This window comes from Salvelinus alpinus, chromosome 19 (assembly GCF_045679555.1).
Source record: "Salvelinus alpinus chromosome 19, SLU_Salpinus.1, whole genome shotgun sequence".
In the NCBI taxonomy this organism is placed as follows: domain Eukaryota; kingdom Metazoa; phylum Chordata; class Actinopteri; order Salmoniformes; family Salmonidae; genus Salvelinus; species Salvelinus alpinus.
In genome coordinates this window covers 25,863,856-25,878,512 of record NC_092104.1, presented here as the reverse complement: position 1 = coordinate 25,878,512, position 14,657 = coordinate 25,863,856, and the positions used below count along the sequence as shown (strand labels likewise).

The window sequence follows — 14,657 nt, the reverse complement described above, 5'->3', positions numbered from 1 at the left end:
AAAATGGCTCCTAACAACGTTAGCGCTCTCCTTTACTATGTATATCAAGTCTAGTGTTGATGTGTATAGCAGGGCTCTTCTTCATACCAGTCATGGGCCTGACAGGCTTCCATATGGTCCTTGTCGCCAGAGGTCGTACCACTAACGAACAGGTGAGAAGGGGCCCAGCTAAGAGCGGCTTAACCAGACACACACACACTCACAAACATACAGTACATTCTATCATGTATCACACAGGACACAATATCAGCATTGCAGCTTCACTTGCCAAATCAAAGCTGCTAGCTAGTTCTAGCTGTGTGTGTGTTCAGTCCTTGCGTCTTCACCCATTCTAACAAAGCCTTCTGTTCCTCAGGTGACGGGCAAGTTCCGTGGTGGAGTAAATCCCTTCACGCGGGGTTGCTGTGGCAACATCAAGTATGTCCTGTGTGCTCCCCTGGCGCCCAGGTAAGGAGGACATGGTTTCCTACTGTAGGTCAGGGGGTGTGGGTGGTGTGTGGTGGGAGCCGGATAGACGGGCAATAAAAAGTCAGCGGTCACAATCGGCCCAGCGTCGTCCGGGTTACAGGATGGTTTGACCGGGGGTGCTTTACTTGGCTCATCACGCTCTAGCGACTCCTTGTAGCGGGCCGGGTGCCTGCAGTCTGACTTCGGTCGTCAGTTGAACGGTGTTTCCTCTGGCTTCCGGGTTAAGCGAGCATGAGGACGCATGACTCGACCTTCACCTCTCCCGAGCCTGTTGGGGAGTTGCAGCAATGAGACAAGATCGTAATCATGAAATTGGGGAGAAAAATATAAAATGTTTTTTAAAAAGCTCAGCGGTAACCAAGACCAAGGGGGTTGCCATGGTGCCTGTTCTGCTGTAGTCATTCTAAGTAGACTGCTGAGATAGAACTGCAGCAAATTCCAAAGAGAGGTGTGTGTGTGTGTGTGTGTGTGTGTGTGTGTGTGTGTGTGTGTGTGTGTGTGTGTGTGTGTGTGTGTGTGTGTGTGTGTGTGTGTGTGTGTGTGTGTGTGTGTGTGTGTGTGTGTGTGTGTGTGTGGTTTTCTCTGCCTGGAGAAAGCCACCTATACCCCCAGAGGAAGGCAGATGGCTGGGAGAACTGAATCACACTACAGTTAAGGGGAAATCAAGCACAGCACAAACACACATTCAGCAGCCAGACCCCAGAGCCTGATTTAAAGAGACCTTTTGGGAGATATTACACTGCTAAAATTAACAGTATACATAGCCACAGATAGACAATACCCAGGTGGGGACTGAAACGTTTTTATTATAGTCATCATCCACCATTGAATTCGCCCCATACTCCCATATAGCCTGAGTCCTAGATCTGTTTGTGCAGTCTTGCCAAATCCTATGTCATTGTCACCTGACAATAACACAGGAGTTGGCAAGACAGTACAAACAGATCTGGGACTCAGGCTAACTCTCATACGATGAGTTGTCTCTCCTCTCCTCTATACAGGTACAATGGTGTGGACCCCAGGAAGAAGCCCCCTTTCTCCATCCAGCCCCCCTTCATCAGACCAGACCTCTCTGACAGACAGATCAGCATCAAGGTCAGCAACAACGGGTTCCACACCAGTATCCTCCAGTCTAAAGTAAGCTTTGGTACATTCAGTAGATACAACAGTCATATTTCTAGTTCCATGTCCTATTCCTGGTTTTATTCCCAGTCCTGTTATCTATATTTCACCTAGCCATCTTTCTAGTGCTCTTCAGCTGTACTATTCCCAGCCAGTCCCTTCACCTAACCCTGTCCCCCAGTCATATCCCTTGGCCTATCCCTGGTTCTGTTCCTCCACCTGCTGTTCCTTTTAAGACAACTTTTAACCCCTCGTCATCTCCCCTGTCCAGTCCAAGATCAGTCTGGATGGCCTGGCCGTGGATGACAAAGGCCTAGACACCCAGCCTCCGCTACCTCCCAAAGCAGACCGCTACAACCAGCTGAAGAGCCAGCTGACGTCAAGCGAAGGTAATAATGGGCAATCTATGCAAAGTCATTGCGATCCTCCTCTCTCTCTCTCCTCTCTCCTCTCTCTCTCTCCTCTCTTCTCTCTTCTCTCGCTCTCAATTCAATTCAATGGGCTTTATTGGCATGGGAAACATATGTTAACATTGCCAAAGCAGGTGAGGTAGGTCGTATAAAAAAGTGAAATAAACAATAAAAATGAACAGTAAACATTACACTCACAGAATTTCCAAAAGAATAAAGACATTACAAATGTCATATTATGTATATATACTCTGTTGTAACGATGTACAAATGGTTAAAGTACAAAAGGGAAAATAATAAGCATAAATATGGGTTATATTTACAATGGTGTTTGTTCTTCACTGGTTGACATTTTCTTGTGGCAACAGCTCACACATCTTGCTACTGTGATGGCACACTGTGGTATTTCACCCAGTAGATATGGGAGTTTATCAAAATCGGGTTTGTTTTCGAATATTTCGTGGATCTGTGTAGTCTGAGGGAAATATGTGTCTCTAATATGGTCATACATTGGGCAGGAGGTTAGGAAGTGCAGCTCAGTTTCCACCTCATTTTGTGGGCAGTGTGCGCATAGCCTGTCTTCTCTTGAGAGCCAGGTCTGCCTACGGCGGCCTTTCTCAATAGCAAGGCTATGCTCACTGAGTCTGTACATAGTCAAAGCTTTCCTTAAGTTTGGGTCAGTCACAGTGGTCAGGTATTCTGCCACTGTATACTCTCTGTTTAGGGCCAAATAGAATTCTAGTTTGTGAATACGTGGTCTGTCATACGATAATTTGGTGAAAAGCCAATTTGACATTTGCTCAGTCCATAGTTTTCACTTAGGAAATGTACAAGTCTGTTGTTAATGATAATGCAGAGGATTTTCCCAAGGTTGCTGTTGATGCATATCCTACGGTAGTTATTGGTGTCAAATTTGTCTCCACTTTTGTGGATTGGGGTGATCAGTCCTTGCTTCCAAATATTGGCGAAGATGCCAGAGCTAAGGATGATGTTAAAGAGTTTTAGTATTTGTTGTCTGTATATTTGATCATTTCATTGAGGATACCATCAACACCACAGGCCTTTTTGGGTTGGAGGGTTTTTATTTTGTCCTGTAGCTCATTCAAGGTAATTGGAGAATCCAGTGGGTTCTGGTAGTCTTTAATAGTTGATTCTAAGATTTGTATTTGATAATGTTTTTGCTGTTTGTTCTTTGTTATAGAGCCAAAAAGATTGGAGAAGTGGTTTACCCATACATCTCCATTTTGGATAGATAATTATTTGTGTTGTTGTTTGTTTAGTGTTTTCCAATTTTCTCAGAAGTGGTTAGTCTATGGATTCTTCAATTACATTGAGCTGATTTCTGACGTGCTGTTCCTTCTTTTTCCGTAGTGTATTTCTGTATTGTTTTAGTTATTCACCATAGTGAAGGCGTCGACTCAGGTTTTCCGGGTCTCTATGCTTTTGGTTGGACAGGTTTCTCAATTTCTTTCTTAGATTTTGTCATTGTTGTTAATTTTCTTCGGTTTTCTATTTGAGATTTGATAGGGAAGCTGAGAGGTCAAATATACTGTTAAGATTTTCTACTGCCAAGTTTACACCTTCACTATTACAGTGGAACGTTTTATCCAGGAAGTTGTCTAAAAGGGATTGAATTTGTTGTTACCTAATTGTTTTTTGGTAGGTTTCCAAACTACATTCCTTCCATCTACAGCATTTCTTAATATTACTCAGTTCCTTTGGCTTTGATGCCTCATGATTGAGTATTGCTCTGTTCAAGTAGACTGTGATTTTGCTGTGGTCTGACAGGGGTGTCAGTGGGCTGACTGAACGCTCTGAGAGACTCTGGGTTGAGGTCAGTGATAAAGTAGTCTACAGTACTACTGCCAAGAGATGAGCTATAGGTGTACCTACCATAGGAGTCCCCTCGAAGCCTACCATTGACTATGTACATACCCAGCGTGCGACAGAGCTGCAGGAGTTATGACCCGTATTTGTTGGTTATGTTGTCATAGTTGTGGCTAGGAGGGCATATGGGGGAAGGAATGCTGTCACCTCCAGGCAGGTGTTTGTCCCCCTGTGTGCTGAGGGTGTCAGGTTCTTGTCCAGTTCTGGCATTTAGGTCTCCACAGACTAGTACATGTCCCTGGGCCTGGAAATGATTGATTTCCCCCTCCAGGATGGAGAAGCTGTCTTCATTAAAGTATGGGGATTCTAGTGGGGGGATATAGGTAGCACACAGGAGGACATTTTGCTCTGTTAAGATCATTTCCTTTTGAATTTCTAGCCAAATGTAAAATGTTCCTGTTTTGATTAATTTAATGGAGTGAGTTAGGTCTGCTCTACCAAATTAGCATACCCCCTGAGTCCCTTCCCTGTTTCACACCTGGCCGCTTGGCGGATGGGACTACCAGCTCTCTGTAACCTAGAGGGCAACCAGTGGGTCCGTCTCCTCTATACCAGGTTTCTTGTTGGATGACAATGTCTGTATTTCCGATTTCTTTAATGAAGACCAGTTTCCTGCTCTTTAGGCCAAAGGCAGATGACCTCAGGCCTTGGATATTCCAGGATGAGATAGTGAAGGCTTTGTGTTCCATAAAGTGTCCAATGTTGTTGGTCATGTGGTTTGGCCTCAGACCAGTAAGTGTGAGCAGAGCCTGCTGAGCATCTGGTACATGCCATTGGCTTGGGCTAGTGTAAGAGTGGGGGTTGGGCCTGGTCATAGAGGCTGTTCAAGTCCAGGGTGGAGTGGTGGGCCAGGAAAACATTTGGTTTTGAGGCACAGTCACAGGAAATACTTGCGTTTACCCGCTGTATGGTAGCAGGGTGTAAGTATTTTCGTGGTAGCAGGAGATAACCGAGATAATGCACAAGTGGAGATAACCACTTGTGCATTGGGGAAAGTAGAAGAAGCTTTTTCAATCACTCCCTTCAGTGTTGTGGCCAACCTTTCCTGCTGGGCTCTCAGGTCATTTGTGCCTGTGTGTATTATTATGTGGCTAGGTGAATCTAGTTGGTCCTCAGACAGAAGGTCTAGGGCACGCTGGGTGTTTGGACACCAGAGTTTAGACACACTGTGTTTGGGAAAACGTTTTTTTTTTTCTTGTATATATTTGTCCTCGGTCGGTGTGTGTGTGTGTGTGTGGGGGGGGGGGGGGGTTGTCAGGAGGGCTATCAGGGTGGCTGACAGGGTGGGTGCTCAGAGGGGGTGAGATCCCCTGGGCTTGGGGTTCTTCATTTGTCTGTTCTGCCTGATGTCGACACTATGGCCAGGGTCTGGGGTGGACTGTTCTGCTGTGGTGTCGAGACTTTTGTCGGGAGCTGAGGTGGGCTGTTCTGCTGGCTTCTTTGTGGGGGTGGCCACCTCTTTAGTGGGTTGTTCTCTGTCACACGCCATCCCCCTCAACCTCTCCTCCAGCAGTCTGATCCTCTCCTCTAGTGCTCTGTTCTTCTCCTGCTCTTTCTTTTTATATTGTTGAAGTTGTCTCGCCACAGTCCAGAGTGCAGATATGTCTCTTTCCACCTCCAGCTCTCCGGGTCTGGTTAAGGGGATGTTGTTGTGCTGGATTGTTGTCTGGGTCTGTGCTGACTGGAGTGTAATACCTGCTGTTCCAGCTCCACCTGCCTTACCTCCAGCTGGGTAAATATATCCTTCATTTCAATGGGGGGGGGGTAGTACTCTGTGCTGGGAGGTTGACTTTCCGCTTGGGGTTGCTCGTCTGTGGGGTTGTATAATGAAGAGGTCTGGTCTGACCCGCTCGGGGTGTGGGTATCTTTCTCAAGGGAGAGCTTCTCCTGATTCTTTGATTAGGTGAAAGTCCAGCTGAAACTGTTTGGGGTTGCCCTGTACCATTACTGTTCCTGACTTATAGAGATTAATATTAGCTGACTCAGAGTCCTCGTTGTCAAGTACCTCTCTTAACAGAGGGGTAGTGTGCCATGCCAGGGGATGGTTTGTGTGGAAGATGAGGTTGCAGATGTTCCCATTTTTATAATAGTTAGCAAAAAGTGTCTCTTGATTTTCCATAAGAAGCTTCATTTTGTGATCTTATCATTCTTTACATACACAGGGTACTGTATTTTAATTACCTCTGAACAGTGGGAGGCAGCTTCTAAGGCCTCTCCATTTGGTTGGAGTAGACTGTTCGACTCTCCTGCCATTGTTGGGCTAAAGGGCTTTGACACCTCTCACTTGACATGTCAGTGCTAATTGAAGTTGTATCAAGCTTGGCAGCCTTAATTTAGCATTCAGTCCTTATAAAGTCATGTAATATATTTTTCTTCTTGGCTTTTGGAAATAAAATATAGCTTCAGACTAAACATTACTCAGTTCCAGGTTGGATGGTGTTTTCAGGTTTCTGTTGTTTTCCAGAGCATTTGCTGTATAGCGTTGGAATAATAATCTTTGGTAGTTGTACGCCTTCTAGGTGATTCCGTAATTCTGTCCAAAATCAGGTTGTGGGTTTTGATTTGGAGTGAAGGTTATGTTGTAGAGGGTAGTATCCTGTATATGTTCCTGACAAAAAATCCTGTCTCTCTGTCTCTGTCTCTCTGTGTGCGTGTGGAAACTTTCCACAGGGATGTTGGTCCATGGTGGCGGGATGGCATCACACACTTGCTGCAGATTGGACGGCGGCCCATTCCATCTTATCGCAAAGATGCTCTTTTGGGTTGAGGTCTTGGGACTTCGCAGGCCACTCAAGTAAACTGAACTCGCTGTCATGTTCCAGGCTATGTTTTTCACTCCTCAATTCTCCAGTGTTGTTGATCGTGTGTTCACTGGAGCCGCTTCTTCTTGTTTTTAGCTGATATGAATGGAACCCGGTGTGGTCGTCTGCTGCAATAGCCCTCCGTGACAACGATCAACGAGTTGTGCGTTCCGAGATGCCGTTCTTCACACCACTGTTGTACTGCGCCATTATCGGTTTGTGGCCCGCCTGTTAGCTTGCATCATTCTTGCCATTCTCCTTTGATCTCTCTCATCAACGAGATGTTTTCGCCCACAGGACTACCGCTGACTGGATGTTTTTTGTTTGTCGCACCATTCTCGGTTAACAGAGTGCGGCCGTTTCTGAGATACTGGATCTGGCGCACCTGGCACCGACGATCATACCACGCTCAAAGTCGCTTAGGTCACACGTTTGCAAATTCTAACGTTCAATAGAAAAGTAACTGAATGCCTCAATTCCTGTTTGCCTACTTTATATAGCAAGCAACAGTCACAGGACTCAGGAGCGTGAATGACCCTGACCTGCAAATACAGTAGGGCAATTGAAAATGCACTGTACAGTCAGAGACAGAGGAACGATTGTTTGAGAAGGGGTGCAGGAATTTTTTTTTAAAGCCTAATTTAGATAAGTTTCTGCTTATAATTTCCAACATTTTGGTTGGCTATTTGTTAGTCTACTTGACTTGTTTAATTAAGGAAATGAAAAGCAGTGAAACGACCCAACATGTTTCTGATAAGATTTCAGTTTGGCTTGGATGCATATTTTATGTGGTTGAAATACTATCAGTTTGGGTCCTCCCGAGTGGCGCAGAGGCATCACTACAGACCCGGGTTCGATCCCGGGCTGTGTCACAACCGGCTGTGACCGAGAGTCCCATAGGGCGGTGCACAATTGGCCCAGCGTCGTCTGGGTTAGGGGAAACTTTGTCCGGGGGAGCTTTACTTGGCTCATCGCGCTCTAGCAACTCCTTGTGGCGGGCCAGGCACCTGCAGGCTGACCTCGGTCGTCAGTTGAACAGTGTTTCTTCTCACACATTGGTGCGGTTGGCTTCCGGGTTAAGTGGGCGGGTGTTAAAAACTGCGGTTTGGTGGGTCGTGTTTCAGAGGACGCAGGACTCGACCTTTGCCTCTCCCGAGCCCGTTGGGGAGTTACAGCGATGAGGGGAGAAAAAGGGGGTAAAAAAAGTATATATATACTGTTTTTATGACGCTGATAAAGATAACACATTTACATACGATCCCTAACCGCGCATTCATTCTCTCAAGATGCTGGAAGAAATCAATCATATTTCTCCACTCCTGTTCCTGAGTCAAATTGTACATTTGGTGTATCATTTTACTGCAAAATATGCTTAATTCTGCAGGAGTTAATATTATATTAGGCTATGTGAGAGGATACAGTGCCTTCAGAAAGTATTCATACCCCTTAACTTATTCCATATTTTGTTGTTACAGCCTGGATAAAAAAATATAAAAAAATCTCACCCATCTACACACAATAATGACAGAAATTTTAACACATTTATTGAAAATTAAATACAGAAATATCTAATTGACATAACTATTCATACCCCTTTGCAATGACGCTCCAAATTGAGCTCAGGTGCATCCAATTTGCTTTGATCATACTTGATATGTCACTACAACTTGATTGGAGTCCACCTGTGGCCAATTCAATTGTTTGGACATGATTTAGAAAGAAACACACCTGTCTATATAAGGTCCCACAGTTGACAGTGCATGTCAGAGCAGAAACTATAGCATGAAGCCCAAAGAACTGTCCTTAGATCTCCAAGATAGAATTGTGATGGGGCATATATCTGGGGGAGTGGGTCTCCATCATTGGGGGAAAAATATGGTCACTTCTGCCTAGAGCTGACCATCCAACCAAACTGAGCAACCAGGCAAGAAGGCCCTTGGTCAGGGAGGTGACCAAGAATCCAATGACCACTCTGACAGAAGTACAGAGTTCATTGGCTGAGATGGGAGAACCTGCCTGACGTCTCTAATGCACTTCACCAATCTGGGCTTTATGAGAGAGTGGCCAGATGGAAGCCACTCCTGAGAAAAAGGCACATGACAGCACGCCTGGAGTTTGCAAAATGGCACATGAAAGACTCTGAGAGCATAAGGCAAAAGATTCTGCGGTCTGATGAGACAGAAATTGAACTCTTTAGGCTGAAATGCAAAGCGCTATGTCTGGAGAAAAACCCTACTGTGAAGCATGGTGGTGGCAGCATCATGCTATGGGGATGCTTTTGAGCAGCAGGGACTGGGAGACTGGTAAGGATAGAGGGAACAATGAAAAAAGCCAAATATAGGCAAATCCTTGATGAGAACCTGCTTCAAAGTGCAAACGATGTTAGACTGGGACGAAGATTTACAATCCAACAGGACAATGACCCTCAAGCATACAGCCGAAGCAACGCTGGAATGGTTTCAGAACAACGTGAAAGTCCTTGAGTGGCGCAGCCAAAGCCTAGATTTGAATCCCATTGAAAATCTGTAGAAAGACGAAGATTGCTGTTCACCACTGGTCCTCATAAGGCTGCAAGCCCGAGGTCGGTACACTTATGACAACATCCAGCTCAAGTGCAGGGCGCGAAATTCAAAATATATATTTTTAAAATATTTAACTTTCACACATTAACAAGTCCAATACAGCATTTGAAAGATAAACATCTTGTGAATCCAGCCAACAGGTCCGATTTTTAAATGTTTTACAGCGAAAACACCACGTATATTTATGTTAGCTCACCACCAAATACAAATACAAAAGAGGACAGACATTTTTCACAGCACAGGTAGCATGCAGGTAGCATGCACAAAGCCAACCTAACTAACCTAGAACCAACCAAACTAACCTAGAAACAACTTCCTCAGATGACAGTCCTGTAACATGTTACACAATAAATCTATGTTTTGTCGAAAAATGTGCATATTTGAGCTATAAATCAGTTTTACATTACTGCTACCATCATAGCTACAGTCAGAAATAGCACGGGAGTAGCCAGAGTAAATACAGACACCAACGTCAAATACCTAATTACTCATCATAAAACATTTCAGAAAAATATATGGTGTATAGCAAATGAAAGACAAAGATCTTGTGAATACAGCCAATATTTCAGATTTTTTAAGTGTTTTACAGCGAAAACACAATATAGCGTTATATTAGCTTACTGCAATAGCTAACACACAACAGCATTGATTCCAGGTAATCGGTAGCGATAGCACAGTTCGACAGATATATGAAATAGCATCCCAAATTGGGTCCTACCTTTGTTGATCTTCCATCAGAATGTTGTACAAGGAGTCCGTTGTCCAGAACCGTCTTTGTTTGGATCCAGAACGAACTCTTTCCCTCTTGAATTAGCAGGCACACTGGCCATGCGGCGCTAACCTCTCCTTCGTGAACAAATTCATACAACGCATCACGCCTAAAGTCCCGAATAAATTTCAATAATATAATAAAACTATATTGAAAAAACATACTTTAGGATGATATTGTGACATGTATCAAATAAAATCTAAGCCGGAGATTGTATTCACCCATAACGACGGCTTTCCAGAAGGCGATTCCAGGTCCTACTTCGCGCTTTCGAAAAAAAAAAAGAATGGCGGACCTCTCATTCCAAGATGATTTATTCAATCTCTGAACAAGATAATCAACTCATTTCTGCTCTCACTTCCGCTTGACACCCAGGGGAAGGTGTATGACATGTATCTATAGTCCTAAGTGACATGCCCATTTATAGACAAGCTCTTGAACAGAGACCTCGCTTTCGGAAATCTCACTTCCGGATAGGAAATGGGCTGCAGAAGGAGTTCTGTTTCACTTAGAGAAATAATTCAAACGGTTTTAGAAACTAGAGAGTGTTTTCTATCCAATAGTAATAATAATATGCATATTGTACGAGCAAGAATTGAGTACGAGGCCGTTTGAAATGGGCACCTCTTTCCAGGTTACTCAATACTGCCCCTTCAGCCATAAGAAGTTAACAGAGCTTGAGAAAGTCTGCGAGGAAGAATGGGAGAAAATCAGCAAATACAGATGTGCAAAGCTGATACAGATGACTCAAAGCTGTAATCGCTGCCAAAGGTGCTTCTACAAAGTATTGACTCAGGGGTGTGAATACTTATGTAAATTATACCACACTACGCCGTCATGGATTAAAATCCTGCAGCGCACGCAAGGTCCCCCTGCTCAAGCCAGCGCATGTCCAGGCCCGTCTGAAGTTTGCCAATGACCATCTGGATGATCCAGAGGAGGAATGGGAGAAGGTCATGTGGTCTGATAAGACATAAATAGAGCTTTTTGGTCTAAACTCCACTCGCCGTGTTTGGAGGAAGAAGAAGGATGAGTACAACCCCAAGAACACCATCCCAACCGTGAAGCATGGAGGTGGAAACATCATTGTTTGGGGATGCTTTTCTGCAAAGGGGACAGGACGACTGCACCGTATTGAGGGGAGGATGGATGGGGCCATGTATCGCGAGATCTTGGCCAACAACCTCCTTCCCTCAGTAAGAGCATTGAAGATGGGTCGTGGCTGGGTCTTCCAGCATGACAACGACCCGAAACACACAGCCAGGGCAACTAAGGAGTGGCTCCGTAAGAAGCATCTAATTAAGCAATAAGGCCAGAGGAGGTGTGGTATATGGCCAATATACCACGGGTAAGGGCTGTTCTTATGCACGACGCAAAGCGGAGTGCCTGGATGCAGCCCTTAGCTGTGATATATTGGCCATATATCACAAACACCCGAGGTGCCTTATTGCTATTATAAACTGGTACCAACGTAATTAGAGCAGTAAAAATAAATGTTTTGTCATACCCGTGGTATGCGGTCTGATAGACATGGTATATCAGCCAATCAGCTTTCAGGGCTCAAACCACCCAGTTTATAATGGCAGATAAAAAATTATGAAAGAGAAACCTCAGTGTAGCCTATAGATATGAATTGCACAAGAATTATACATGTATGGATTTTTTTATGCGTTGTTTTCTCTATATTCAACCTGCTCGAAACCCACCCGCTCTTCATCCACACAATATTTCATGACCCTAAACCCACGAGAACTGCGGGTTATGAGTCAACCCGCAAATCACTAGTGTGTATCTCTCTCCCTGTGTTTCTCTTTCTGTCTATTTTTGTTTCTTTCTCTCTCTGGTGTATTGCACCGAACTGCTCTCTCTGGCCTCCTAAAAGCGCTCCATCTCAGTGCTAGTTAGTGACTTATAGCTAGTTAGGCTTGATGAATGAACTCCAGTATGGCAGTCCTCTATCGCTCTTCATCAGCGAGGAGAAATTTAGTGTTATTTGTCATAAGTGGGCCTGGTTCAGTCAATCTGCTCCAGATTTGTTATGGACTCGATGAGGATACGCAGACCCGCAAGCCACTGTGGTCCCTCAGGATGAGTTCAGATTTTTTGTGGCCCCCACCTCCATTCCTGATCTATTGTGTCATGGTGCATTATGTCTGGAGCTCCTTCCTGACTGTTTTTTCCATCACAGTAGCTCTACTGCCACTTGGTGGTGTTTTATGTTACTGCATTATTTGCAATGACAAAATCAATGCAGCACCACAATATTTACCTAACAACATTGCTAGGACATGTCCAGTGTCTGTTGTGCTGAAAAAGTCATAGCAAAGATTTCAATGCAAGGAGGATTTCTTATGATTGTCTTTATATGTTAGCTTTTGAATGACTTATTTTCTCAGCTTGCTTTTCTTTTTTAGCTTGAGGTGAAGACGACTTTCACAACATAATGAGCCATGAAAGGCTCTGATGATGACAGCACTATCAATTCTAACACACCATAAAATGGATGCTTACATCCTTACACCAGAATAGTCTGTCTCTCACAGTAACATTGTTCTCTGTCTTCCACTTCCAGATAGTTCCCTGTCCGGCAAGACCCATCCCTCCACCCCGGCCATGTACAAGTACCGGCCCTCGTTCGGCACCATCCCTAAAGTCCATTACCATGCGGCAGGAGAGAAGGTCAGAGTAAATGACTGAATTCTAATAGTAATTGCAAACAGGCTTACCCAATCATTTACTGTATTCCTGCACAGTTGCGAGTGTGACTGCATATAAATGAACAGCCGTTTCAATTTTTTATAAAAATGTTCTCATTACGGCCTCCCGAGTGGCGCACCGGTCTAAGACACTGCATCGCAGTGCTAGAGGCGTCACTACAGACCCGGGTTCGATCCCGGGCTGTATCACAACCGGACATGATCGGGATAGGGTGGCGCACAATTGGCCCAGCAACGTCCGGGTTAGGGGAAGGTTTGGCAGGGGCGATTTACTTGGCTCATCGCACTCTAGCGACTCCTTGCGGCGGGCCGGGTGCCTGCAGGCTGACCTCGGTCGTCAGTTGAACGGTGTTTCCTCTGACACATTGGTATGTCTGGCTTCCGGGTTAAGCGAGTGGGTGTTAAGAAGCGCGGTTTGGCGGGTCATGTTTCAGAAGATGCATGACTCGACCTTCGCCTCCTGAGCCCGTTGGGGAGTAGCAGCGATGAGACAAAATTGAAATTGGGGAGAAAAAGGGGATAAAATACAAAACAAAACAAAAATGTCATTATAGTATGGCTAGTCAAAATAATAGTCCATATTTCTCACTACTTCTGTGTTGTTTTGTCTTGTCAGATTGTAATGCCAGATGACCACCGTAAGGCGTCAGCCATCTTGGAGGAGGGCCGTTGCCATGTCGACTACCGCTCAGAGCCCAACCTGGACCTGCCTGACTACCGCAACGCCCCTCTCCACCGCTCCTTCCAATCCTCCCCACTGCAACTGGACTCCTACCCCATCAACTCCAGCTCCCTCAGCCTGAAGCAGGCCCACCAGCGCAGGGACAAGGGCCAGCTGCCTGTCCTGCAGCCTGAGACAGTCACCTCCACCCCCTACAAGAGCGTCTTCTCCCCACTGTCCAACCGCAACAGCAGCCTCTCCTACGACAGCCTGCTCAACCCCAGCATTTCCCCAGCCACCGCAGCCGAGTGCATGGCTCACCCCGGCATGCCCTCTATGGGCTCGCACTCACCCTACCTGCCAACCAAAATGTGCCACGTGCGGGGGCCTGAACCTCAGATCCAGAGGCAGCAGGTCCCCCCCAGCTTCAGCCCGGTGTTGGGCTTCAGGGGGATGGGGATGAGCAGGGGCAGGCAGTCCCCCCAGGACCGGGACCTGTCCCCGGTGTTGGGCTCCAGGGGGATGGGGATGAGCAGGGGCAGGCAGTCCCCCCAGGACCGGGACCTGTCCCCGGTGTTGGGCTCCAGGGGGATGGGGATGAGCAGGGGCAGGCAGTCCCCCCAGGACCGGGACCTGTCCCCGGTGCGCTACGACAACCTCTCCAAAACCATCATGGCCTCCATCCAGGAGCGTAAGGAGATGGAGGAGAGGGAGAAGCTGCAGCTGCTGCACCATGGGGGGTGCTCCCAAGCTCAATCCTATGCCCAGGCTCAGGACTCAGGCATGTTCGACAGCTCTGGAGGGTACGGCCTGCCTCCCAGCGCCTGCTACCCGGATAGTCCCCGGGACCCCAGCTCCAGAGGTCCCACGCCTCCAGCCTACGGAGGCTCTAGGGACAACCTGATGGGGGTGGTGAGCTACGGACCTCGGACCCCCGTGCTGCGCTCCTCTGGTGGCTCCTCTCTGGCACGTGCCCCCAGGACTTCCTCCAGCTCCCTGCACACTGACAGCAGCATGCAGGGAGGCAGGGTCCCTGAAACCCCCTGCCGCTCCCCACCCCACCAGCCCCACCACTCCCCTGCCATGCCCCAATCCCCCTCCTACACCCACAAGAAACTCTCCTTCATCCACGCCCTGGAGAGAACAGACTCACCCCGCCTGGGTGGCCCAAGGTACGAATCCTAACATACCCCTAACGTCTCCTGGAGTGCATGAAATGAGCTGAGGCGCTGGGGAGGGA

General features: G+C 46.5%; 1 protein-coding gene across 2 annotated transcripts in view; it reads left to right on the top strand.

Annotated features, from left to right (window-relative positions):
- The window catches only part of LOC139545901 (palmitoyltransferase ZDHHC8B-like), a 123,239-nt gene that overhangs the window by 103,863 nt on the left and 4,719 nt on the right, over positions 1 to 14,657 (top strand). The window contains exons 5-10 of one of the 2 annotated variants that reach the window (XM_071354110.1): positions 50 to 152; positions 356 to 447; positions 1,470 to 1,563; positions 1,862 to 1,979; positions 12,612 to 12,718; positions 13,373 to 14,589. In XM_071354110.1, the coding sequence (XP_071210211.1) occupies positions 50 to 152; positions 356 to 447; positions 1,470 to 1,563; positions 1,862 to 1,979; positions 12,612 to 12,718; positions 13,373 to 14,589 (1,731 nt within the window). Of the gene's footprint in view, positions 1 to 49; positions 153 to 355; positions 448 to 1,469; positions 1,606 to 1,861; positions 1,980 to 12,611; positions 12,719 to 13,372; positions 14,590 to 14,657 lie in introns of both variants that reach the window. The other variant, XM_071354109.1, reaches the window with a different exon arrangement.